Here is a 26,403-nt window from a genome sequence, read left to right as displayed (position 1 = left end):
ATTGGAGACAAATCGTGCAGGATCATGGGGCAGGATGGACACAATGGAGACTGATGGGGCAGGATGGGAAGATCATATGGGGCAGGATGGATGCTCATGAGGGCAGGATGGGAGAACATATGGCTGGAGCCAGGAATGAGATACACGGGGCCAGGATGGGGGATATTATTATTACCATAGGGGCTAAATAAGGGATATTATTACTGCAGTGATGTATTTATTTTATTTTTTGAGGACACTGTTTTAAATGGAGGGGGGGGGGGCGGTTCTGTTACTGTGTAGAGTGACACTATGTTGCCTCTTTTTCTTCATATGGTGTAATGTACAAGTTGGGAAAAATTAAGTAATGTGTTCTACAAGCGGAGCTCGAGATAACTGTGTTATTTCCTGCAAAGACGGTCCTGGCTGAATGAAGTGATGGCGGTCTGTGCTGGATGAAAGATGAAGGACTTCACCTAGAGACGTCACTGGTGAGTCAGTGTTACCTATACACTGACACTATACACTGTATACTATATACTGAACTGAAGGGTAAATTGACTAGATCAATAGATGTTTGACAGGTTATAGTTTCACACACATGCAAAACGCGAATCAGGGGTTGCTGGGAGATTGCATCCAGGTCTGGACTTATTATGGGTAAGCACTTAACTTAACACAGCGTTTTATGTTGGGGCAGCACATGGGTGCAGTTACTGCTTAGCGATATATACGTGTCACTGGGTGTTAACATGTGAATGATATTTTGCACCTGAATGTGGCTGCCTCTGCTACTCCATGTCATACTATAGACCTGCTTGCTTCTCCTCAGTGTCCTGGCTTTGTTTCCTCCTTGCTGTATTTTGATTGACTTTTTGGTTTATGTAGCATATGTTTGTTTGTATGATGATTTAATAAAAGAACTTTCTTTTATTTTTTTGTGGTGTTTTTCGTTACTCCTTTTTTCTCTTTGTGTTTGTAAGATGCCAACTAGTACTGATTTCTTTGCCCTTGAATATCTCCCTTGGATACAAGGCAGTGGATTGGGAACACCATGTACTTTACTCACTTTTATATTCTTATAAAACATTTACCAGAACAGAGCAAACACTTTTATTACAAAGGGTTAAGATTTGTACTTTAAAACTAAAGCACACACAGTCGTTCTGCATCATCTATGTCAGATTATTACTGAGGGGTATCAATCCGGAATCAGCTATTCAGGCGATTTTCTATAATTCTTCATGACAGAAACAATTTGCAGCGTAATAAAAAGTGCTCTGTAAAACAACCGTTACATGTTGCAGATCAGTCATTTCTCTGGGATGTCCTCCTATTGAAGTCTCATGTAATGAAGGAACAGCGGAATGAACTCGGCAGAGATTGAAACAGATGTGTGTAACGGTCCAGTAATTACTTGGAGGGGACCGAGGCTCCCGGGGGGGGGGGGGGGGGGGAGACACAATCATGTACGAATATGTCTGCCTGCGTCCCATCTGTCAAATGAGATTTAATAATAATCTTCGAATTCTGTTTGTCCTTTTACAATAATAGAATATACAACAATATATATCTATCTCTCTATCCATCCATCTCTCTATCCATTCATCCCTCCATCCATCTCTCTATCCATCCATCCATCCATCTCTATCCATTCATCCCTCCATCCATCTCTCTATCCATCCATCTGTCTATCATCCATCCCTCCATCCATCCATCTGTCCATCCATCCATCCATCTCTCTCTCCATCCATCCATTCATCTCTCTATCCATCATCTCTCCATCCATTCATCTCTCTCTCCATGCATCCATCTCTCTATCCATCCATCTCTCCATCCATCCAGCTCTCCATCCATCCATCTCTCCATCCATCCATCTCTCTATCCATCCATCTCTCTATCATCCATCCCTCCATCCATCCATCTCTCCATCCATCCATCTCTCTATCCATCCATCTCTCTATCATCCATACCTCCATCCATCCATCTCTCCATCCATCCATCTCTCTCTCCATGCATCCATCTCTCTATCCATCCATCTCTCCATCCATCCATCTCTCCATCCATCCATTCATCTCTCTATCCATCATCTCTCCATCCATTCATCTCTCTCTCCATGCATCCATCTCTCTATCCATCCATCTCTCCATCCATCCATCTCTCCATCCATCCATCTCTCCATCCATCCATCTCTCCATCCATCCATCTCTCCATACATCCATCTCTCATCCAAACATCTCTCCATCCATCCATCTATCTATCTATCCATCCATCATCCATCCATCTATCTATCCATCGATCTATCTAGCATCTATACATAGCGTTAGTTCAGAAGACTAGGAAGGGTTCACAAGGTTACATATGAAAGTGTCTTAGGGGTAACTCGTAGACCCCCGCTGTAGTCCTGTAATACTATAGTAAAATGAAAACTAAATTTGATTGGAGTACGTGAAAAATTGTGCAGTAGCATACAAGCAATAGGTAACAATGCCAGTCTCTTCTATACCAGTACAACAGGCGAGGAGGAGGGTCTGTTTGCCAAAATCAAATCATTACTCTTTAAGGGGGGTTCTGGTGACTAAGTTTAAGTGCATATCTATAAGATTTACTATTAATATCTGACCACTGAAGGAGCACACTTTGAGAAGCCTACTAAAGCTACGGCCCCTTTCATTTTTTTTTTCCTGACACAGCACGGTCCTATTTACTAGAATTTTGCTGTGTTGCAAAATCCAGACAAAGCTCCTGCCGTGCCAGAAAAAAAGCCAAAGGGGCTGTGAAACCTTTATTTGAAGCATCAGTGTAAACCACAATGGTATGCCTTCAGTGTTAGTCATTGGAATAGCCCTTTAATACCTAAGAAAGAAAAAACATCACAGTTTTTTTGTTTGTGCAATTGTCAATAACCAAAACCTTAAAGTTTTAATAGGTAGTTTACTTATCATCCTTTTATGAAGTAATTAAAGGGGCTCCCCTCTACTGTGACTCCTAGTTAATCAAGCTTCCCGATATGGCGGCAATGTGGAGGTACAACTTCACTCTGCCTACAAGGACTGCACCTGCACCCCTGGAAGTTGGGATAGGGAACAACCCCTGTGAGAATACTTAGTCAAAATACCATTCTGTGTGTGAGATTTTCAATAGGTTTGTCACTAGAGATGAGAGGATGGATTTGCAGGTCGCTGGTCAAGGGGTCACATCAGTATTAGCCCTCCTGGCGAGCCTTCTTGTGTGCGTCACGCCTCAGCAATGACGTAGAGCCCGGATGGCTAATTAGAAGAGCAGCTGAGGATGCCGGTTCGGTTTGCAGGGCTTTTATCCAGTGGTCACAGATTACTTATGTGGCTGCTCGACCAGGGTTATGGGAATTTGCTTATCTCTGTCAAATTTGATTTGCATGAGCATTTTTTTTCACATTTATAACTATATAAAATAGGAATATCGTGTGCTAAACATGATGGCAGATGTCAGTGGTGCCGACACTAGTTACAGCTTTGGAACCATCAAAAATGTTTTCATTCCTGGAGAGCTCCTAAAGCCATACCTGCCATAAAAAAGAATTGTGTAAAGACTGGTAAGCCATCCTACAATTCTCGTTCAGTTGTAGGCTTTCCTTTTGTAAAAGGATGAGTTTCATTGGTTTTGTGTTTTGGGTGACCTCTGATCAGGGCTCAAGGAACCCTAGTTGGAAACACTGGCATATGATTCCTGCTTCGTTACATCTAGTAACCAAAAAATGGAAGGTCAACAAAAGTCGTAACTGCACGCTTCACACTTACGTAGAAGAGCTGAATTTGTCATTTACGTAGCTCTTTTCAGTTGGATGGTTTGATTGTAACTGGCAGAATTTATGTGCAGTCCTATGTAAGACACACAGCCTGTTAGCATGAAGAACTTGCTAACTGACAATATTCGCTCTACTAAAAGCATATGTAAAAACATAGATATATTAGATCAGCATGAAATGTGATTTTTCACCCTATTTAAATGAATTCCAAGTAATTATCTCTTCTGCTTTCTGTGTTGGCAGTGCAGATTAGGGGTTAACGCAATGTGGATGTCTCGCTGGCTGCCAATAACTCCTTCCTGTCAGATGCATTAGCAAGAAAGAAAGTTGGCCACTGTGGTTAAACAAGGAATTCCAGACAAAGGCGATGCTTCTCGTTACGTCCGAGATTGTCTAAATGACTGTAAAGAGGCAAAACCGTGTTCTTACAAGGAAATGTTCATTTATAGGACTTGTGGCAACAAGAACTCTAATCTGGACAATGTGAAAAGATGAAGAAGGGGTCTCTTACCTTGAAGTTGTGTGCTTTCTCGTAGTTGAAATGGTTGTCATTTTGCGTCAGGGCTGCTCTTCTGACCAGAGAGGTGATCTGTGAATAGGCAAAGAGTTTCAGAGGCTGCCACAATAATGCACTCCTGCCACCCACTTTCACCCCCAGTGCCAGCGCCAGAAGCTCCTGGTGCTTCCTGCCTTTTTTGGACTTTTGGACAGCTGTATAGTTCTTCTCACTCTCCAACCATAGCTCCTCAGAGAGCATAGTGTCAGAATCCCAGATCTTTTGAGTTTCCTCCTCTGAGCCTTGAAGGCTTACAGGCACTAGGTTGGTCCAGCTGCTTCTGATGCTACACAGCAGATTTGAAGCAGCTGCAGCCCATTCTGCAGAGACCTCCGACATGTGACTTGAATGGGCTGTCTTGTGGGATGGAAGAAGCTTCTGCATTTCAATAACTAGTTGACCCGCTTTGTGTTAGTTCTCAAGACAGACGTGTGCCTGAAACAACGGCAGCCCTCACACTGATCACAGACAAAAGACCCTCCTCAGCAACAGCATCCAACCACAAGTTACTAGCGGATGGGAGGGAAGAAGATTTACAAGCCACTTGCACAACTTAAGGAGCATCACTTCTGCAGATTGAGCACGTCACAAGAAGCCTCATGCTCCTCTGGCTGGATCGTGTCCCAAAAAAAAGAGACTTTGGAGTCTGGAAACTAATAGATTAAAACAGGCTAAATCCTGCTGGTGGATTAATCTTGAAATGATAAAATCTCTCCCTTTTCATATCCGGTGTGAGTGTAAATCCCGCAGGAGTCTGAGGAGGATTAGTGGAGGGCTCTCTCTGGGACATCATTTTTAATCTATGGCTTCCAGATTCCTCTAATAAATTCCCCTTATAAAGTATGGACATTTTTTTAACCCCTTCCCAGAACAAGTCTTACATATATACATGAACCTCAGGTGGCCTTATGTGACCAATGTTTTTAATCTACTAAATTGGGGTTGAGTAATAGTGAGGATGTCCATGACTATTGTATATATTATCAACTCATCCACAGTTTCCTCATCCTGGACTTCTAATAAGTGTGTTTATACAGCTTGTGAAAACGCCATAAATGCTGGCACAAGGAAAACCCCTTTAAAGATGGTCAACAATCCCTATGACAACTACTATTTTTTGTCAACACTTTGGAGATTAATTTTAAAGGGTATCTGTGATCCCCAAAATGCTAATTAAGCCACTTATGTAGGAGACTTACCACCTATAAAAATCATAACCTTAGTATTAATTTTAGTGGTTTAGTTACCAGAAAAAAAGGAATTTATTTCTTATTCAAGTGAATGGCTCTGGCGCATCCTTGGTGTGTCCAGGAGCTTAGGGCACCGTTACACCCCCTCAATTTGCATAGTCATCACTGTTTCACATCTTGACAGCACTCAAGCGAGCACTGCCTGTATGAAATCAGCGGATTTGCATCTCCACAGTGACACTGCAGAAACCTTGCTGTTCTCAGTGTCAGTGTGTGCTCCCAATGTAGGCTCCTGTCTGCAGTACAGCACTGCAGACAGGAGCCAATGATGGGAGTGCACACTGACACCGTACGAGTCCAGCCACACACTCCTCACATAGCCTCAGTGTGCACTCTCATTACTGGCTTATGTCTGCAGCTTCAGTACTGTATTGCAGACAGAGGCCAATGATGAGAGCGCACACTGACACTGAGTGCAGCTGGGCTCTAGTAGTGTGCATGCAGAGATGCAGTGCTGTTGACTGAGTTCAGGCTTGATTGCACTCAATCAATACATGGCAAACTCCCTAATCTGCATACAACATATTTTTTTTTTCTGGAAACTAAACCACTTAAAGCTATACAACAGATATTTTTTTATAGGGAATAAGTCCCCTACATACTTCTATAAGTGACTTAATTAGCATTTTAGAAGGTGACACACTCCTTTTAACATACTGCATATTCAAAAGATGTCTCAGATTCCACCAGTCATCCATAGACCACTATCTTAAAAAATGTATATGTTAACATATTGGTTTTTTACTGTATGGCACTAGATTGCATTTAATTGGCAATTTGTATAACAATACAATTAAAAGTCCTGACTTGTAATGTACATGTACACATTAATTTTTGGCATTTATTAATATTAACCTATGAATTTACAAAAAACGAAACATCTACTACATTGGACACCGGGTCTATTGAGGGAGAAATACTCTTTGCAGCAGCTACTTAATATTGCTAAGGAAGAGGAATGCCATCATGCAACAACATTTGGACACTTACCAAATTTTAGACTATGTTGGCCACTGTCTATGAAATAAAGGGGTTGTCTTAAATGGAAAAATTGCAAGGTGTTTATAAAAACAAGCAACTTTGAACTATACCTCTCATTAAAAATGATTTCTGTTCTCAAGATCGGAGGGATTTTTAATTGAGTTTACTACTTGTTACCGGTTACCCATGCAATCTATCAGAGATGGTGTAGTTTCGTAGGTAACATGCAAGCACTTGATCACTGGATCCGACCAGCTTTAGCGCAGCTGTGCTCTCTGATGCAGCAGAGGAAGAGCTCTGTTGCAGGTCTAAACGGTCCATCTTCCAGAGCTCATCAACTCCTGGCAAGCCGTGATGCACAAGAGCAGTGTTCTCCTGAAGAAGGATGATAAGACAACCCTTTTAAGACCCTATTAACAAATATGTCCCAAGAAATTAAACTGACAGGCACCTCCTGACAAAATAAGTGAAATGTGAACAGATGCAAGCCACTGTGACCTTGGATCCACTACACGTGGTTGCCAGGCATGTTACTGGCCAGAGCTCCCTGGTTATAGAATCCATGTGTAAATCGATGTGCTGCCTGATTTTTTCAGTGGACCCACTGAGTACGTCCCATCGTAACCCTCTCGTAACCCTCAACATCAGATCACAATAGGACATCCTCTCATCATCACTGATCTCATTCTTGAGAACGTCATATGTGAATTGTGCGACTATGTCTCCGCGTGCTGTCTGATATAATATTGGGCAGCATTTGGAGATTTCACATGGATGTGTGAAGGCACCGTAAGGCTAAGTTCCCTCAAGGAGTATTTGGTGTGTTTTCAGCATCTTATAGTTCCAGCAGAGTGGATGGGATTTATAGTAATCTCATGCCCACTGTGCTTTTTTTTAGCGCCACATTAATTGATCTACGGTCTGTTTTTGAAATCCACACATGTCAATTTCTATTACGGGAAACATGCATTATATTTGCAGATTTTCCACATAAGCTTGAATGAGATGAGGAATATCCGCAGGTAAAAACAGCAAATGCTTTTTTATTATGTTTCTTCAGCAGAAAAAAACAATTGTTGTGCCACATGACTTTATAAATAATGTTTTATCAAAGCCAAATACCAAGAAATATCTCAAACAACGTAGTTTTACTTATGTAAAAGACCAAAAAGGAACAAAAACCTTATAAAAAAAGGGATAAAAGGCATATAAAAAGAAAAACGCATTGAAAAAAGTTTTAATTGGCTATTTTTGAGTATTTGACATTTATGTACATTCCACAACAAAGATGACAAATGTAGCAGTAGCGGGTTCCAGTGTTTGGCCACGCATTGTCACTTGGGAGAACATGAGACCCTATTACACTTGTTGAGCCACCTACACCATGGGTATGCAATTAATTTTCCCAAAGGGGTCATATGAAAAGGTGGGACTGTTGTGGCGGGCAGAACCAATAATCTGAACGTAATCCCGCTAATATGAATTTTATTGCTGCAGTCAATCACTTGGCTCCGCGGTTCTCTGATCAGCTGAAACTGTCATGTGGATTGTAAATGTCACGAGAACGGTAGGAAACACTGCGCTCAGGACACCCAAGGGCAGTGATGCAGGAGGTAGGTGTACTCTTTTTTTATTTTATAGCAGCAGTCTGATGACATTTAAAAGAGGCTGTCCATTAGTGGAGTACCCCTTTAAGAGTGGGTTTTCACATATAAAATAATAGATGTCATTTTTCATTTTATAATAAAAAAATATTTGGTCCTCAAGCTCCTGGGACATTTGGATCCATGTGGATTTATGTGGATTCATGTATCTACATGTCAGAGGTTCATGAGGTCCAAAGTGTGATCCTGACATCCTCATTCTGTTCCAGAATCACACTTTGGTCCGACTGAAAAGATATTTGGGCCAGTCAATATGGTTGCTCACCACAGATTATAGCATACACTGCTCAGGCAGCGCGGTCATGAATTCATCAGGCGCCGTCATGAACTCTCTTGTGCTGCCGAGGCGGCGCAGCGCAGCCATCACACTCTGACAAGCGCTGCCAGACCGCTGTGCACATTGTGCTGAATGCCTGCAGTCGGCACACGCAGAGCAAAAGGTGTCATGTGTACATGACCTGCGTCTCTACAGACCTAAGCCAGTCAGGTGTACACTGTGCCCCACCATTACTGCAGCATTTGATTCTGTCCCTTTGGCTCTGCCAGTCTGTGGGCCCGACAAGGACGTCCACAGGGCAGCATGTGGCGTGTAGGCCGCAATTTGCCCAGGTCTGGCCTATCTTACAGATAAAATCAATTATTAGCGGCACTAGGAGACAGAATTCACCATGACAGATTCCTTTTTACACTGTGCCATAATCCTCCTGAGTGTATATTTGCTTTGATGTCAGTTCCAGCTTCCATCTCCAAATGAAGGCCTGCGCTAGAATCTCCTAGCCTCCAACTATGTCTGTCAGGAAAAAAAAATCACAACTAAGACACAGTGATTTGTGGAAGGAAAACACTGAAGGAAAAGCCCCTGATTCAGTAAGACTGGTGTTTTACATGCCAGTGTTAATTATGAGCATGTAGGAATAAGACCTGCCAAAATCATTAACGGAAAATCGCAACTTAAAGGAAATCTGTCACCAGGTTTTTGCCACCTAATCTGAGAACAGCATAATATAGGAACAGAGCCCCTGATTCCAGTGATGTGGCACTTACCGGGTTTCTTAGGCTACTTTCACACTAGCGTTTTTTTCAATACGTCGCAATGCGTCGTTTAGGGGAAAAAAACGCATCCTGCATGGTTGTCTGCAGGATGCGTTTTTGCCCCATAGACTAACATTAGCGACGCATTGCGACGCATTGACACACGTCGCAACCGTCGTGCGCCGGTTGCGCCGTGTTGTGGCGGTCCGCCGGGAGCAAAAAAACGTTACATGTAACGTTTTTTGCTGCCGACGGTCTGCTTTTTCCGACCGCGCATGCGCGGCCGGAACTCCGCCCCCACCTCCCTGCACCTCACAATGGGGCAGCGGATGCACTGGAAAAATGCATTAGCTGCCCCCGTTGTGCGGCGCTTTCGCTGCTTGCGTCGGTGCTCCACAACATCGCATAGCGATGTGCAGTGCACGACGCAAGTGTGAAAGAAGCCTTAGAGTAGATTTTTTTATATCTATAAAATCAGTGTTTTATCAGCAGTAGATTATCCCCTTTGCCATATCATGCTGCTCTAAGATGGGATAGCAAAATCACTTTAGTGACTTACACCCTGGCTCCACCCCTGGAATTAATTTAATTTCTGGACACAAAATATAAATGTGGATATAAACATCTCACCTCCAACATGACAACATGTACAGTGGTAACAATGTACAGAATTTACAAAGGGATTTTTTTCTGCTTTTGGAATGATATCCCTGCTCTAAGGGAATTTCATGCCACTCTGATCACAAAATATACGCCTCTTATATAGCGCTATATTACGGCGATCATAATATATCTGCAAATTAGTTTCCAAATTAATTTGCGTAGATCAGTAGAATGTTTTCAACAGCGACAGATGAGTGTGCTGTTCATGTGGGAGACAGTGACCTCCTCCTCATGTAATTATGTTTGGGAGGACAGGTCTAGATGTGACAGGTCAATGTCCTTTTGTGGTAAGGGAAGAAGTCATATCAGAAGCCAAACAACCTGCTTAGCTGTAGTACAATCATAGTCCTGATCCTCTCAAACTGATTTGACTAATTGTTTCTTATTGATTAATTTTAGAGAAGTATTTAACGGGAACCTGTCAGCTGATTCACGTTGTACAAAGTACGAGCAGAATGAATCAGGGCCTAGATGCAACTGAAGACAGGTATATTTTTCTCTGAAAAGTTTAATTGAAAATATACTTTAAAGATCCAGCTGGGGACCATAGCAGGAGAGCAGACTAGTCCAACTCCACCACTGGCTCTTCCAAGGGCCACTGCAGGTGATTGACAGGTCTCTTTCATAGGGAAAAATCTGTCAAATACCAGGAGCAAAGGTGAGACGAGCTGGCAAGGGGCAGAGCTAGGAAGAGCCGGCCAGGGGCAGTGATGGGAAGAGCTGGCCAGGGGCAAAGCTGGGAAGAGCTGGCCAGGGGCAGTGATGGGAAGAGCTGGCCAGGGGCAGTGCTGGGAAGAACCGGCCAGGGGCAAAGCTGGGAAGAGCCAGCCAGGGACAGTGCTGGGAAGAGCCGGCCAGGGGCAAAGCTGGGAAGAGCCAGCCAGGGACAGTGCTGGGAAGAGCCGGCCAGGGGCAAAGCTGGGAAGAGCCAGCCAGGGATAGTGCTGGGAAGAACCGGCCAGGGGCAAAGCTGGGAAGAGCCGGTCAGGGGCAAAGCTGGGAAGGGCTGGCCAGGGGCAGAGCTGGTCTAGTCTTGTTTCAGACAAAAATATACCTGGGTGCAATCATGGCACTGGGCTCTGATTCATATTGCCAGGCTTTTGAGCAACATGTGTACGATGACAGGTTCCCTTTTACAATCTCTTTTTCAACCACATTTTTTACAAATTCTATAGAGTGAAGATGTGAAACTTTTTAGGCTAGGGCTGCCCTTTTCTAGTCTTGGCTAGGACTGGTAGCAAGATATTTCTACAGTGCAATCAAAACTTCAACAGGCAATTTCCAATTACACTTCACTTCTCAGCTATGTCATTATACTCCATAGAAAAAATAGGTACTCCTTCTCTAAAATATCTTAGAAACCCCAGCAAGTAGTGATAAAATAAATGTATATTCAATGCATTTTTATGAAAAACTAATTTTGTAGAGAGATAAAAAGTTTAGCTGACATAAAGGGTTTTCTGACCTCAGGTTAAGACTGGAGTATCTCCACCCAGATGCCACCGACTTGAGGTGGAGAGGTGTGACAATGGCCGATGACTTGGAGAAATGTTGATGTAGTAGCACAGTGAGCTACACTACTTTGTAACCCTCAACATCGGTGGTCAGTTCCTGGACTGTGTTGCCCATCCAAGCAGTGAAACGTTAAGATGTAAAAAACCATCCCTTTAGCTCAACAAGGCTTAGTTCACATACTGCAGCATCAGCACCACTTTGCATCAATTTTCCAAAATTCCAGCGGAACCACTGTGTTTTTGCCACAATTTTGGAAAATCCCAGCAAAACTGCACAGCAATGTGATAGCCTTAGTAGTAATTCCTACATTACTGGAAGGATGATGATTAGACAGATATTGACCGGTACGAGGGGGCTCCCTTATGTCTGTCCTCCAATACATGGCACTGATCGATTGCCCATTACACAACATCCAACATCTGGGTCTCCAAGTTAATTCAAGTCTTTGCTTTTAAGCTCAAATTGGTGGGTTATAAAATATTCAGCAAAAACTTGTTTAACACGATGACTCCAGCTTTTCGCCTTTCCCAGGGGATAGAATTGTGCTACGCGCCACTTCTCATGATGAGTTTTCCCATCTAACAGCCAGTACTCGCCCATTTCGTATGTAGGTCAAACACTAGAGATATAATGCGGCCATTGCAGACTTGTTACTGTGAATGTGGTTGAAGTATATGAAAGCGCAGAACCATCTTGCCATAGGCGGAAGCACCGTCGGTGGATTTCAGTGCGTGTCTGGAGAAATGGGTTCAGTTCTCTGTTCTCAGCGTTGTGGCAGAGTGAACTGGAAATCAGTGATTTTTTTTAATCATGTTAATCTCTTCACACGTTATCAGGACTTCAGTAGGGGCCTCGCAGGCATTTACGGTTTCACACAAAATCTCCTACTGCTCCATATACTACGTAGTCCCGGAGCAATAGTCAGAAAAGTAAGATATTTTAGCCCCGTAATCACAAGCTTCACTTTACAGCTTACAATTACATAACAAAACTAATCTATTTCCTGAACTTCCAGTGGCATATAGACTTCCGGAAATAGTATTCACCCCTTCCCTAGGTCAACAGCACAGAACAAAAGTCTGACAATTAGAACAACTTCAATTTTATATATTGATGTGATTTAATCTAGTTACACTTGACAACATTTTACCAAATTACTAGAGACATTTCTCAAGAATATACATTAGAAGCCAAAAAAATGTTCTTTCGCTCGGTCGCCTAAGTCCAAGCTTGAAATTTGGAAGTATTGCCTTCAATATATTCATTGTGAAATTCTTCCAAAGTAATGAGTCAATTATCCATATGTACGGTATGCCGGAACACTGCCCAGTATTATGTGGCGTATATAATCATGTGAGGACATTTTATTTTTTGCAATGTGTGTTATTTACCAGAGGAGTGAATCTTGTATGTAACATTTTTCTTAAAGGGGTTGTCCGGGACTCACATTTTGATAAGCTGCCTGCAGAGTAGGACATCATTAGGAGAACGTATGAGATTGGTGGCGCTCCGGCTCCTGGCACTCCTACCAATAAGCTGATAACGTTTGGGAGAGGCCAGATGTAAGCAATGTACCAGGTGGCACACAGCAACGCCATGTAGTGTTTAACGGCCGCTGTCGAGTACTGCACCTTTTAGTAGAAAACGGAGCCTGACATTACAGAATAGACCGCGTTGCTGTATAAAGGAAGCAGTTATATAGTGCTATAGCAATTTATAGAGTGGCATAGAAATTTTGTAGTTTATATTTTTACACGTTTCGAGCTCTGTTTAAAAAACATTACATATCACAAAAGTGTACTACACCTGTCTATACAAATGTAACACCAGGGTGCCAACACATACAGAAATGAATGGACTCAGTTAACCTCACTAAAATGCAATTCTTTATAAAATATGCATTAAAAATATGGAAAAGATTTGGCACCACTGGGTGTATATTTAAAGTAAAACAATCAATGGGATACATATAAGACAATCACATGAGGGATACTTCCATAGATTTAATAATAACATGGTGGTCCCTGAAGAAGTAGGTCTGAGTAGGTAAAATAACCATTAAAGTACTGTCCCTATTAGACCCTAAGCCAACCCTACAACTAATATACGATATGGCCACCTTGCTCAACTTCAGCTTGTCGTATATACACTCTAGTGGCGGCCCCCGAAGAGAAACCAAAGTATTAACACACATACATGCATAATAGCATCCTATAAATGTCAATCTGTAAAAAAACCAAAAGAACATAATCCCCTAAGAAGAAAATTCCCCAATGGAAATGTCATTTATCTTAAAATCTTCTTGCATCACTTCCCTAATGTGTTTTATCAGGGAACAACCCGGGAAGAACCAGATGAAGAGTGCTATAAAATGAGCATGATGTCCTCTATTCATCTATAAATATGGTGTATGGCTGTTGTCTCCCTACACCTGAGCAATAAAGTGCATTGGCTACTAAACAATGTAATGAGCCACTTCCGGGGCCAAATAGCAGCTGATAAGTGAGGTTGCCGGGTGTTGAGCCCTTATCGATCTCATATTGATGACCTGTCCTACATAAAGTGTTACAATGGGAACACTGAATGAAAGGCATTGAAGAGTAAATGCTTAGCAGCACTTGTGTTCCTCATTTAAAGGGGAGCAATCGCCAGATTTCACAATACAAACTGCATACATTATTTAATAGATCTTTTAGACCTGTGGAAGCTGGTGTACTGACTTTGAAAATCCTAAATGTCTGTATAACCCTGCTATATAAATTAGCATTTTATTTCATCTAAAGAGTGAGAGAGCTCATGGGTACTATGATCTTTGCAAGATCCAAGAATCATTTAATAATGTATGCAGTTTGTATTGTGAAATCTGGTGACAAATCCCCTTCAACTTTGCATAAGGACATCAGGTAAAAGTCGTCAGAAATGGCCAATTTATTAATTTGCAATTTACATGAGAACAATCATTCAAATTGACCATCAATATCTAGCAATAATATGATGTGTCAGTTTGGATTCTTGTAAAAGTGAAGGAAATAATCATTCAAAATCGCATTTGGACAAGCTATTGTGCCATGCATTATATATAGATAACTTTATTCTGCCTACTTACATGACTTGTCCATAATCGGAGGTAACCATTTTGAACTCAATATTTATCAACATATTACAGTTTAATTCAACGTTAGTATGTAAAAACCAGAGTCGGACTGGGAGTACCAAGGACCCACCAGTAACCAACTCTAGGGCCCCACTTTTCAGCTGCATGCAAATGTGACATTATCTGCAATCACAAATGTATATAACAATGACCTGGGTAGATTGTTAAATGAATAAGAAGCTGCCTCTGTACAGTGATTCATGTTTATTGTGCCCAGTACTGCTCATATAAGATGGTGCACAGGAGCCCACCGGAGGATTCTCCTGTTCTCCTGTGGACCAGTCCAAGCCTGGTAACAACCCTACGCTTAGTTTATTATACAGCAATTTTATCTTTACCCCTCAACAATATTACAGCAGAAAATTAAAAAAATATGGCATCAGACTCTACAAGAAGTTTATGTTTGAAAAAGGGGCAAGAATGGGACCAGAGCCCAGAAAATCCTACTGTCTGCAGAGAAGAACAAGCCAAGTAAGAGTCAGAGGGTTTATGGTAAGATTTCAGGCATTATAAATGATCACTCTAATAAACACGTCAGGCTCTTTGTGCTAATATTAAACCATCTGCTGGGCCAGATATTAGTCTAAAAAGTCAGGTCTTATATGATCTTTGACCTATTTTTATACTCAGAATAACCTTATTTGTGTTTAAAACGTATTCTTTCAGAAATGACCTACGTGGGCGACTAATCAAGCCTGTAGAACATCATTTTCCGTCCTTCATTAAGCTCCACGAACGCAACAAAACATTTCCTGGGAAAATAGGATGATGATGTTTAGCTACTTTTCAGATTTCTCTAACATATTAAGTTATGGAGGCAGCTAAATGGATTGTCTCATGAGCACAACCCCATTGAGATCAAAGCTACCACAGCGATGAACTGAGCTGTAAGTGTCTGGCTCCCATCACATCGGCTAACTACTTATTCTATAGAGGAAAGGAATGGCTGACCAAGGTTTTCAGGTGGAAAATTATCTATTTGCTGTGTTATTATCTAGTCATACATGTATACGTGCCAGATTTATTACCTACCATACAATAATACATGAGAATGCCATAGCCGCAGCTGCACTGTAAACTAGTTCATTCTATCTCATTCAGGGGGCCCCAAACAGGGGACTCCTTCTATGATGTCTATATGGGCAACAGATTCAAGCTTCGATGTTCTGCCTTTGTTCGAATAGGATTCCAAAAATGTACTGGGAAGTTAGTTGGCCTTCCAAGAAACTGATGTGAATGGTGATAATCCCTGCACAATGCTATGGAATTTGTTGATGCTACATACAGTCATGGCCGAAAGTGTTGGCAGCCTTGAAATTACCGTATATACTCGAGTATAAGCCGACCCGAGTATAAGCCGACCCCCCTAATTTTGCCACAAAAAACTGGGAAAACTTATTGACTCGAGTATAAGCCTAGGGTGGAAATGCAGCATTTACCGGTGAATTTAAAAAATAAAAATAGATCATTATTTCCCCTGTTATGATCTGGTGGTTTAGGAACAACATGAGACAAGCTCTGAAGGAGGTGGTATCTGTACTGACCGCAGACCCTGAGCCTAGCAGCGCAACTGGAAATAGCCGTGGGGGGTACCTGACGCTCCCTAGACCCCTCGGCACAGCCTAAGATCTAACTTACCCCAAAGATGGAAACAGGAAACCTATCTTGCCTCAGAGAAAATCCCCCAAGGAAAGATAGCCCCCCACAAATATTGACGGTGAGAGGAGGGGAAAATAACAAACGCAGAGATGAAATCAGATTTTAGCATAGGAGGCCAGCCTAGCTTGATAGATAGAACAGGAAAGGATACTGTGCGGTCAGTATAAAAACTACAAAGCAATCCACACAGAGTTTACAAAATCTCCACACCTGACTAAAGGTGTGGAGGGTAAATCTGCTTCCCAGAGCTTCCAGCTAACAGAAAAAATCCATAATGACAAGCTGGACAAAAACAGAATGCACAGAACAATAAGTCCACAACATGTGGACTGAAATGAGCAAAGCCAGAACTTATCTTTGCAGAACTGGTCAGGAAACCAGGAGAATCCAAGCAGAGATGTGAATCCAGCCAGAGAACATTGACAAGTGGCATAGGCTGAAGACTAGAGCCAGGTTAAATAGCAGAGCCAGGAGAGACGATTAGTGAAAGCAGCTGCTAAAGCTAAACCCAAGGAGCGGCAGTTCCACTCAAAACCACCAGAGGGAGCCCAAGGGCAGAATTCACAAAAGTGCCATTTACAACCACCGGAGGGAGCCCAAGAACGGAATTCACAACAGTACCCCCCCTTGAGGAGGGGTCACCGAACCCTCACCAGAGACCCCAGGCCGATCAGGACGAGCCAAGTGAAAAGCACGAACCAAATTGGTAGCATGGACATCGGAGGCAACAACCCAAGAATTATCCTCCTGGCCATAACCCTTCCACTTGACAAGATACTGGAGCCTCCGCCTCGAAAAACGAGAATCCAAAATCTTCTCAACCTCATATTCCAACTCTCCCTCAACCAACACCGGGGCAGGAGGGTCAACCGAGGGAACAACGGGCACCACATATCTCCGCAACAAAGATCTATGGAAAACATTATGAATGGCAAAAGAGGCTGGAAGAGCCAAATGAAAAGAGACCGGATTAATAATTTCAGAAATTTTATAAGGACCAATAAACTGAGGCTTAAACTTAGGAGAAGAAACCTTCATAGGAACATGACGAGAAGACATCCAAACCAAATCCCCCACACGAAGCCGGGGACCAACACGCCGACGGCGGTTAGCAAAACGTTGAGCCCTTTCCTGAGACAACGTCAAATTGTCCACATGAGTCCAAATCTGCTGCAGCCTGTCCACCACAGAATCAACACCAGGACAATCAGAAGGCTCAACCTGCCCAGAAGAAAAACGAGGATGAAAACCAAAATTACAAAAGAAAGGTGAAACCAAAGCAGCCAAACTAGCCCGATTATTAAGGGCAAACTCGGCCAACGGCAAGAAAGACACCCAATCATCCTGATCAGCAGACACAAAGCATCTCAAATAGGTCTCCAAGGTCTGATTAGTTCGCTCAGTTTGGCCATTAGTCTGAGGATGAAACGGCGAAGAAAAAGACAAATCAATGCCCATCCTAGCACAAAAGGCCCGCCAAAATCTAGAGACAAACTGAGAACCTCTGTCAGACACAATATTCTCCGGAATGCCATGCAAACGAACCACATGCTGAAAAAACAATGGAACCAGATCTGAGGAGGAAGGCAACTTAGGCAAAGGTACTACATGGACCATTTTAGAGAACCGGTCACAAACAACCCAGATAACAGACATCTTCTGGGAAACAGGAAGATCCGAAATAAAATCCATGGAAATATGCGTCCAGGGCCTCTCAGGGACCGGCAAAGGCAAAAGCAACCCACTAGCGCGGCAACAGCAAGGCTTGGCCCGGGCGCAAGTCCCACAGGACTGCACAAAAGCACGCACATCGCGAGACAAGGAAGGCCACCAAAAGGACCTAGCAACCAAATCTCTGGTACCAAAAATCCCAGGATGACCAGCCAACACTGAACAATGAACCTCAGAAATTACCTTACTTGTCCATCTATCAGGAACAAACAGCTTCCCCACAGGACAGCGGTCAGGCCTATCAGCCTGAAATTCCTGAAGCACCCGGCGCAAATCAGGGGAGATAGCAGAAAGAATCACCCCCTCCTTAAGAATGCCAACCGGCTCAAGGACTCCAGGAGAATCAGGCGAAAAACTCCTAGAGAGGGCATCAGCCTTAACATTCTTAGATCCCGGAAGATACGAGACCACAAAATCAAAACGGGAGAAAAACAGGGACCATCGAGCCTGTCTAGGATTCAGCCGCTTGGCCGACTCGAGGTAAATCAGATTCTTATGATCGGTCAGGACCACAACACGGTGTTTAGCTCCCTCAAGCCAGTGTCGCCACTCCTCAAACGCCCACTTCATAGCCAACAACTCCCGATTGCCGACATCATAATTGCGCTCCGCAGGCGAAAACTTTCTGGAAAAAAAAGCACACGGTTTCATCAAAGAACCATCAGACTCCCTCTGAGACAAGACGGCCCCTGCCCCAATCTCAGAAGCTTCGACCTCAACCTGAAAAGGAAGAGAAACATCCGGTTGACGCAACACAGGGGCAGAAGTAAATCGGCGTTTAAGCTCTTGAAAGGCCTCAACAGCCTCAGAGGACCAATTCATCACATCAGCGCCCTTCTTCGTCAAATCAGTAAGGGGCTTAACCACACTGGAAAAGTTGGAAATGAAACGGCGATAGAAATTAGCAAAGCCCAAAAATTTTTGAAGACCCTTCACAGATGTGGGTTGGATCCAGTCATGAATAGCTTAGACCTTAACAGGATCCATTTCTATAGACGAGGGAGAAAAAACAAAACCCAAAAAAGAGACCTTCTGAACTCTGAATAGGCACTTAGACCCCTTCACAAATAAAGCATTATCACGAAGGATCTGGAACACCATCCTGACCTGCTTCACATGAGACTCCCAATCATTGGAAAAAATCAAAATATCATCCAAATATACGACCATGAATTTATCAAGATAACTGCGGAAAATATCATGCATGAAAGACTGGAACATAGATGGAGCATTAGAGAGCCCAAATGGCATCACAAGGTATTCAAAATGGCCTTCGGGCGTATTAAATGCAGTTTTCCATTCGTCACCCTGTTTAATACGAACAAGATTATATGCCCCTCGGAGGTCAATCTTAGTAAACCAACTAGCCCCCGTAATCTGAGCAAACAAATCAGTAAGCAAAGGCAAGGGGTATTGGAATTTGACCGTGATCTTATTAAGAAGACGATAATCAATACAGGGTCTCAAGGAGCCATCCTTCTTAGCAACAAAAAAGAAACCAGCTCCCAATGGTGACGAAGAGGGCCGAATATGCCCTTTCTCCAAAGATTCCTTAACATAGCTCCGCATGGCGGCATGCTCTGGCACAGACAGATTGAAAAGTCGGCACTTAGGGAACTTACAACCAGGAATCAAGTTAATAGCACAATCACAGTCCCTATGTGGAGGAAGGGAGCTGGACTTGGGCTCATCAAATACATCCTGGAAATCCGACAAAAACTCAGGGACCTCAGAAGAGGGGGAAGAGGAAATTGACATCAAAGGAACGTCACTATGTACCCCTTGACAACCCCAACTAGTCACAGACATAGTTTTCCAATCCAGCACCGGATTATGTTCCTGTAACCATGGAAATCCCAGCACAACAACATCATGCAAGTTATGCAACACCAGAAAACGGCAATCTTCCTGATGTGCAGGAGCCATGTACATAGTCATCTGTGTCCAGTACTGAGGTTTATCCTTAAGGTACCTTCACACTAAACGACGCTGCAGCGATCCAGACAACGATCCGGATCGCTGCAGCGTCGCTGTTTGGTCGCTGGAGAGCTGTCACACAGACAGCTCTCCAGCGACCAACGATGCCGGTAACCAGGGTAAACATCGGGTTACTAAGCGCAGGGCCGCGCTTAGTAACCCGATGTTTACCCTGGTTACCATCCTAAAAGTAAAAAAAACAAACGCTTCATACTTACCTTCCGCTGTCTGTCCCCGGCGCTGTGCTTCTCTGTACCGGCTGTGAGCACAGCGGCCGGAAAGCAGAGCGGTGACGTCACCGCTCTGCTTTTCGGCCGCTGTGCTCACAGTGAGTGCAGGAAAGCACAGCGCTGGAGGACAGACAGCGGAAGGTAAGTATGATGTGTTTGTTTTTTTTACTTTTAGGAAGGTAGCCAGGGTAAACATCGGGTTACTGAGCGTGGCCCTGTGCTTAGTAACCCGATGTTTACCCTGGTTACCAGCGAAGACATCGTTGAATCGGTGTCACACACGCCGATTCAGTGATGTCAGCGGGAGAGCCAGCGACCAAATAAAGTTCTGGCCTTCTAGCCCCGACCAACAACATCACAGCAGGATTCTGATCGCTGCTGCGTGTCAAACTGAACGATATCGCTAGCCAGGACGCTGCAACGTCACGGATCGCTAGCGATATCGTTTAGTGTGAAGGTACCTTTAGCCAAGGGTGTAGCATCAATGCCCCTCAAAGGAATAGGGCTCTGCAAAGGCTGCAAGGAAAAACCACAGCGCCTGGCGAATTCTAAGTCCATTAAGTTCAGGGCAGCGCCTGAATCCACAAATGCCATGACAGAAAAGGACGACAATGAGCAAATCAGGGTCACAGATAAGAGAAATTTAGGCTGTATCGTACTAATGGTAACAGACCTAGCGACTCTCTTAGTACGCTTAGGGCAATCAGAGATAACATGAGCAGAATCACCACAGTAAAAACACAGCCTATTCTGACGTCTGAATTCCTGCCGTTCTATTCTAGTCAAAATCCTATCACATTGCATAGGTTCAGGACTATGCTCAGAGTATACTGCCATAAGGTGCACAGCTTTGCGCTCGCGCAGACACCGATCAATCTGAATGGCTAGAGACATAGATTCGTTCAAACCAGCAGGCGTAGGAAAGCCCACCATAACATCTTTAAGGGTTTCAGAAAGACCTTTTCTGAAAATAGCAGCCAGAGCCTCTTCATTCCATTTAGTGAGCACAGACCATTTTCTAAATTTCTGGCAGTATAACTCTGCTGCTTCCTGACCTTGACACAGGGCCAACAGTGTTTTCTCAGCATGCTCTACAGAGTTAGGTTCGTCATACAATAATCCGAGTGCTTGAAAAAATGCGTCTACATTCAATAATGCCGGATTCCCTGTTTCAAGAGAAAAAGCCCAGTCTTGTGGATCACCACGCAGCAAGGATATGATGATTTTCACCTGCTGAATGGGATCACCTGAAGAACGGGGTTTCAAAGCAAAAAACAATTTGCAGTTATTTTTAAAGTTCAAAAACTTGGATCTGTCCCCAAAGAACAAATCCAGAGTAGGAATTCTGGGCTCTAAAGCCGGAGTCTGGACAACATAGTCCTGGATACTCTGTACTCTTGCAGCCAGTTGATCCACACGAGAAAACAAACCCAGAACATCCATGCCAGAGCATATATCCTGCACCTCCCAGATATCAAGAGGAAAAAAGAGGCAAACCAGAGCACAGAAAAAAAAAATGGTTCAGAACTTTCTTTTCCTTCTTTTGAGATACATTTAATTCATTTTTGGCCACTTGTACTGTTATGATCTGGTGGTTTAGGAACAACATGAGACAAGCTCTGAAGGAGGTGGTATCTGTACTGACCGCAGACCCTGAACCTAGCAGCGCAACTAGAAATAGCCGTGGGGGGTACCAGACGCTCCCTAGACCCCTCGGCACAGCCTAGATGGAAACAGGAAACCTATCTTGCCTCAGAGAAAATCCCCAAAGGAAAGATAGCCCCCCACAAATATTGACGGTGAGAGGAGGGGAAAATAACAAACGCAGAGATGAAATCAGATTTTAGCATAGGAGGCCAGTCTAGCTTGATAGATAGGACAGGAAAGGATACTGTGCGGTCAGTATAAAAACTACAAAACAATCCACACAGAGTTTACAAAATCTCCACACCTGACTAAAGGTGTGGAGGGTAAATCTGCTTCCCAGAGCTTCCAGCTAACAGAAAAAATCCATAATGACAAGCTGGACAAAAATAGAATGCACAGAACAATAAGTCCACAACATGTGGACTGAAATGAGCAAAGCCAGAACTTATCTTTGCAGAACTGGTCAGGAAACCAGGAGAATCCAAGCAGAGATGTGAATCCAGCCAGAGAACATTGACAAGTGGCATAGGCTGAAGACTAGAGCCAGGTTAAATAGCAGAGCCAGGAGAGACGATTAGTGAAAGCAGCTGCTAAAGCTAAACCCAAGGAGCGGCAGTTCCACTCAAAACCACCAGAGGGAGCCCAAGGGCAGAATTCACAAAAGTGCCATTTACAACCACCGGAGGGAGCCCAAGAACGGAATTCACAACATTCCCCATAGCTGTGCCATATAGTGCTCTGCACCATTCATATTGCCCCATATCTGTGCCCCATATATGCTCTGCACCGTTCATATTGCCCCATATCTGTGCCCCATATAGTGCTCTGCACCGTTCATATTGCCCCATATCTGTGCCATATAGTGCTCTGCATCGTTCATATTTCCCCATATCTGTGCCCCATATAGTGCTCTGCACCGTTCATATTGCCCCATATCTGTGCCCCATATATGCTCTGCACCGTTCATATTGCCCCATATCTGTGCCCCATATAGTGCTCTGCACCGTTCATATTGCTCCATATCTGTGCCATATAGTGCTCTGCACCGTTCATATTGCCCCATATCTGTGCCCCATATATGCACTGCACCGTTCATTTTTGTCCCATAGCTGTGCCCCATACAGTGCTCTGCACTATTCATATTTCCCCATAGTTGCTCCACATAAATCTGTGCCGCCGCTGCTGCTGCTGCAATAAAAAAAAAAAAAAACACATACTCACCTCTCTTGATTGCAGCTCCCGGCGTCCGGTCCCGGCGTCTCTCCGCTCTGACTGATCAGGCAGAGGGCGGCGCGCACACTATATGCGTCATCGCGCCCTCTGACCTGCACAGTCAGTGCAGATAGACGCCGGGAAGATGGAGCGGCGCCCGGCGGCTGGAACGTGGACAGGTGAATATGACATACTTACCTAGTCCCAGCGATCCTGGCACTCCCCCTGCCGTCCCACGGTCTTCTGTGCTGCAGCCTCTTCCTCTATCAGCGGTCACCGGCACCGCTGATTAGAGAAATGAATAGGCGGCTCCACCCCTATGGGAGGTGGAGCCGCCTATTCATTTCTCTAATGAGCGGTCCCACGTGACCGCTGAAGAGGGGAAGAAGCTGAGGCACAGAAGACCGTGGGACGGCAGGGGGAGCGCCAGGATCGCTGGAAGCAGGTAAGTATGCCTCAGCGCCCTCTCCCCCTCACCCGCCGACCCCACCGCTACCGTGACTCGAGTATAAGCCGAGAGGGGCACTTTCAGCCCAAAAATTTGGGCTGAAAATCTCGGCTTATACTTGAGTATATACGGTAATAAAAAAATGAAGTGTTTCTCTCCGGAAATTATTGCAATTATATATGTTTTGTTATAGACATGTTTATTTCCTTTTTTGTAATAGAAGAACACAAAATAAGAGAAAAAAAGGCAAATTGGACATCATTACACCAAAAATGAGACGGACAAAATTGTTGTCACTTTTCCAAAATTGTGGGTAAACACCTTTCAAGCATGTGATGCTCGTTCAAACTCATCTATGGCAAGTAAAAGGTGTGGGCAATATGAAAATTATACCTGAAACCAGATAAAAAGGGGAGAACATGACTCAATTTTTGCATTGTGTGTCTGCATGTGCCACACCGAGAATAGAGAACAGAATGAGAAGAGAACTGTCTGAGGACTTGAGAACTAAAATTCACAATTTATTTAAACAAAAGTCAATAAAAGCGGTAGGTATTCCCCAACAAATATGTCATTTTTTCATTTTAAATAATCTTTGCAGTCAGATTCTCAGGGAGTACAGTGTCTGGCCCATAGCAGCTCATTTATATATAAGAAAACCATGGATATCGCTGGAATAAGTCATCAGATCGCAGATATTGACAGATTCCCTTCAAGAGCAGCTCCCTCTCAGATGGGCAGATATTTATTGGAATAGTTGGCAACACTGTTCCTTCATAATTTTTTTTCTGTTGTTGTCTCTATTTTCATTAATTTGTGATCTGGCTTAATTGACTGCAATATATTGGAACAGATTTGTTAATTTATATGTTACTTCCTGGTCATGAGGGGTATGTTTTTAGCATGGGTGTTACATGATCGCACAGACCCTGTACAATTCATGGTATATGAATTGGTTGATTTTCAAGCTACTGGTAGGTAATGTTTTAAGATTGATTTTTAGTCATTTCTTATTAGGCCAAATAGAGGCCTCTGAAGTCAGCTGTGCATTTGTACCAGCAGGTGTGAACTGGTTCAGGCAGCGTGTCCACGCGGTCTTTTCAGAGAAAGTGATTGGCTGCCTGAAAAAGTGCAGGAAGATGTTCAAATGTATAAATGGTGGTCTGATGATCAGCTGGGCATTCGCCGACATATGATGAAAATAACCAGTCTCCCCCTTTTTATTTGGACTGTCCTGATGTTTTATTAGAGGGATAATCGCCTAGCTTTTTGCTGGGTGGAGTTAGACAATTGGTAATATGGTGTTTTGGTTATTTCAATAGTTTTATATTATATACACAAAACAAGAAGGGCGGAGAGCACCATCATGATTATAGCAAGCTGGGATCAACCCGGAGTATGTCAAAAACAAGTAATGTAGAAAAAGCAAGAAAAAGGAGACATACACAGAACCGGGGATCACCAAAAGAAAGGGAAACAATAATCCCAATAATACAATAGTCAATTTTATTAGGGTCAAACAGAGACACAACATACGATTAAAACCACTTAAAAACAATAGTAGTACATCCCCACATGGGGAATACCCCCCAAAGACCAGAGAAGAATAAACACTAGTATCAATGTATATACATATAATGCAGATGGTATACACAGCGCATACAGAAGAAGATACACATATATAATTGCTCAAAATACAAAGCAAAAAAATATATATACATACGCTCTAAAGGCATAAAATTGTTATGGCCATAACAAAAGTGAGCAAAAAAATATATATATATAAAGTTTATCCTGCTCCCAAGGTCATATTGGTCAGTCTCAAGTGCCACCAAGTATTTGAATGTATTAAGCAAATGTTGCCCCCACACAATGAATATCAATAACATGTAGTTAGATACAATGAAGTAAACACATGGGACAATATCAGGTGGCTCATCAAATATAGACTAGTATGAATGAGTCTGTCATATATATTGTAAAAATCCAAGAAATATAATATTCTACAAAGCCATGAGGTATATACCTAGACCACACACACAAACAATGTAGTATATATAAGCCTGGAAATACTGAGCATATCCATGCAGTACCTGCCAACAAACAGTGGCTACATAGAGAGGGTAGGCATACAGATACACACCGAGGAGAGCAAAGAGGAACTATGAAGGACCAATATAACCTGCCCAGGGCTGAAGAGTAGCGCTTACAAGAACATAGAGCCGGTCATGGGGGCAAAAGGAGCCCAACGCGTGTCGCCACAGCGTGGCTTCGTCAGGGGCAAGTTTCTTGATTATTGTTTCCCTTTCTTTTGGTGATCCCCGGTTCTGTGTATGTCTCCTTTTCTTGCTTTTTCTACAGTTTTATATTATATGTTACATTTATTCTGAAATATTAATTTATTGGAAATATTTAAATTTTAGTAACTCTTAATAAATACATCACAGACTATTTTCAATCCACTGTACTTTTGTGTCATGTGTATATATTTATGAAAATATTACTGTGAGTCTTGTGCTACCAAGTTCTTTCTCCAATAATGCCCATTGGTCCTTTTTTTTTTTTTTTTAATATTTGTTGTAATATTTGATCTGTAGCTATAATTCAACCCCCCATACATGTTTAGAGTGATGTCAGCCGCAGCCGTCGATACTGATGGGTTCGGGAGACGCTTTAGGCGCCAGCCTACTGACTGTCAGGGGAGATGTCGATCGAGCATGTCCAATTTTGTACTGATGATCGTATTGTCTCCCAGAGATAAGTCAACACCAGACATGTCTGTCAGTGGCTTTCTGATAGAGAGCACAGTGACATGTGGTAGATGCCACTGTTCATGAGGTTTTTTCAGAATGTTCATTACCGAAGATCCATCAGCAGATTTCACAATACAAACTACATCTATTAGTGAATTGATCTCT

At 43.1% G+C, this 26,403-nt stretch overlaps 1 protein-coding gene across 1 annotated transcript in view; it reads right to left on the bottom strand.

Moving 5' to 3' along the window:
* Nucleotides 1-26,403, bottom strand: part of CHN2 (chimerin 2) — a 476,488-nt gene that overhangs the window by 75,343 nt on the left and 374,742 nt on the right. Inside the window, exon 7 of the mRNA XM_069729934.1 lies at nucleotides 4,278-4,355. Within this exon, the coding sequence (XP_069586035.1) occupies nucleotides 4,278-4,355 (78 nt within the window). The remainder of the gene's footprint in view (nucleotides 1-4,277; nucleotides 4,356-26,403) is intronic.

This window comes from Ranitomeya imitator, chromosome 6 (genome assembly GCF_032444005.1).
Source record: "Ranitomeya imitator isolate aRanImi1 chromosome 6, aRanImi1.pri, whole genome shotgun sequence".
Taxonomy (NCBI): Eukaryota; Metazoa; Chordata; class Amphibia; order Anura; family Dendrobatidae; genus Ranitomeya; species Ranitomeya imitator.
Note: the sequence above shows the minus strand (reverse complement) of the source record. Positions and strands in the feature narration are given on the sequence as shown.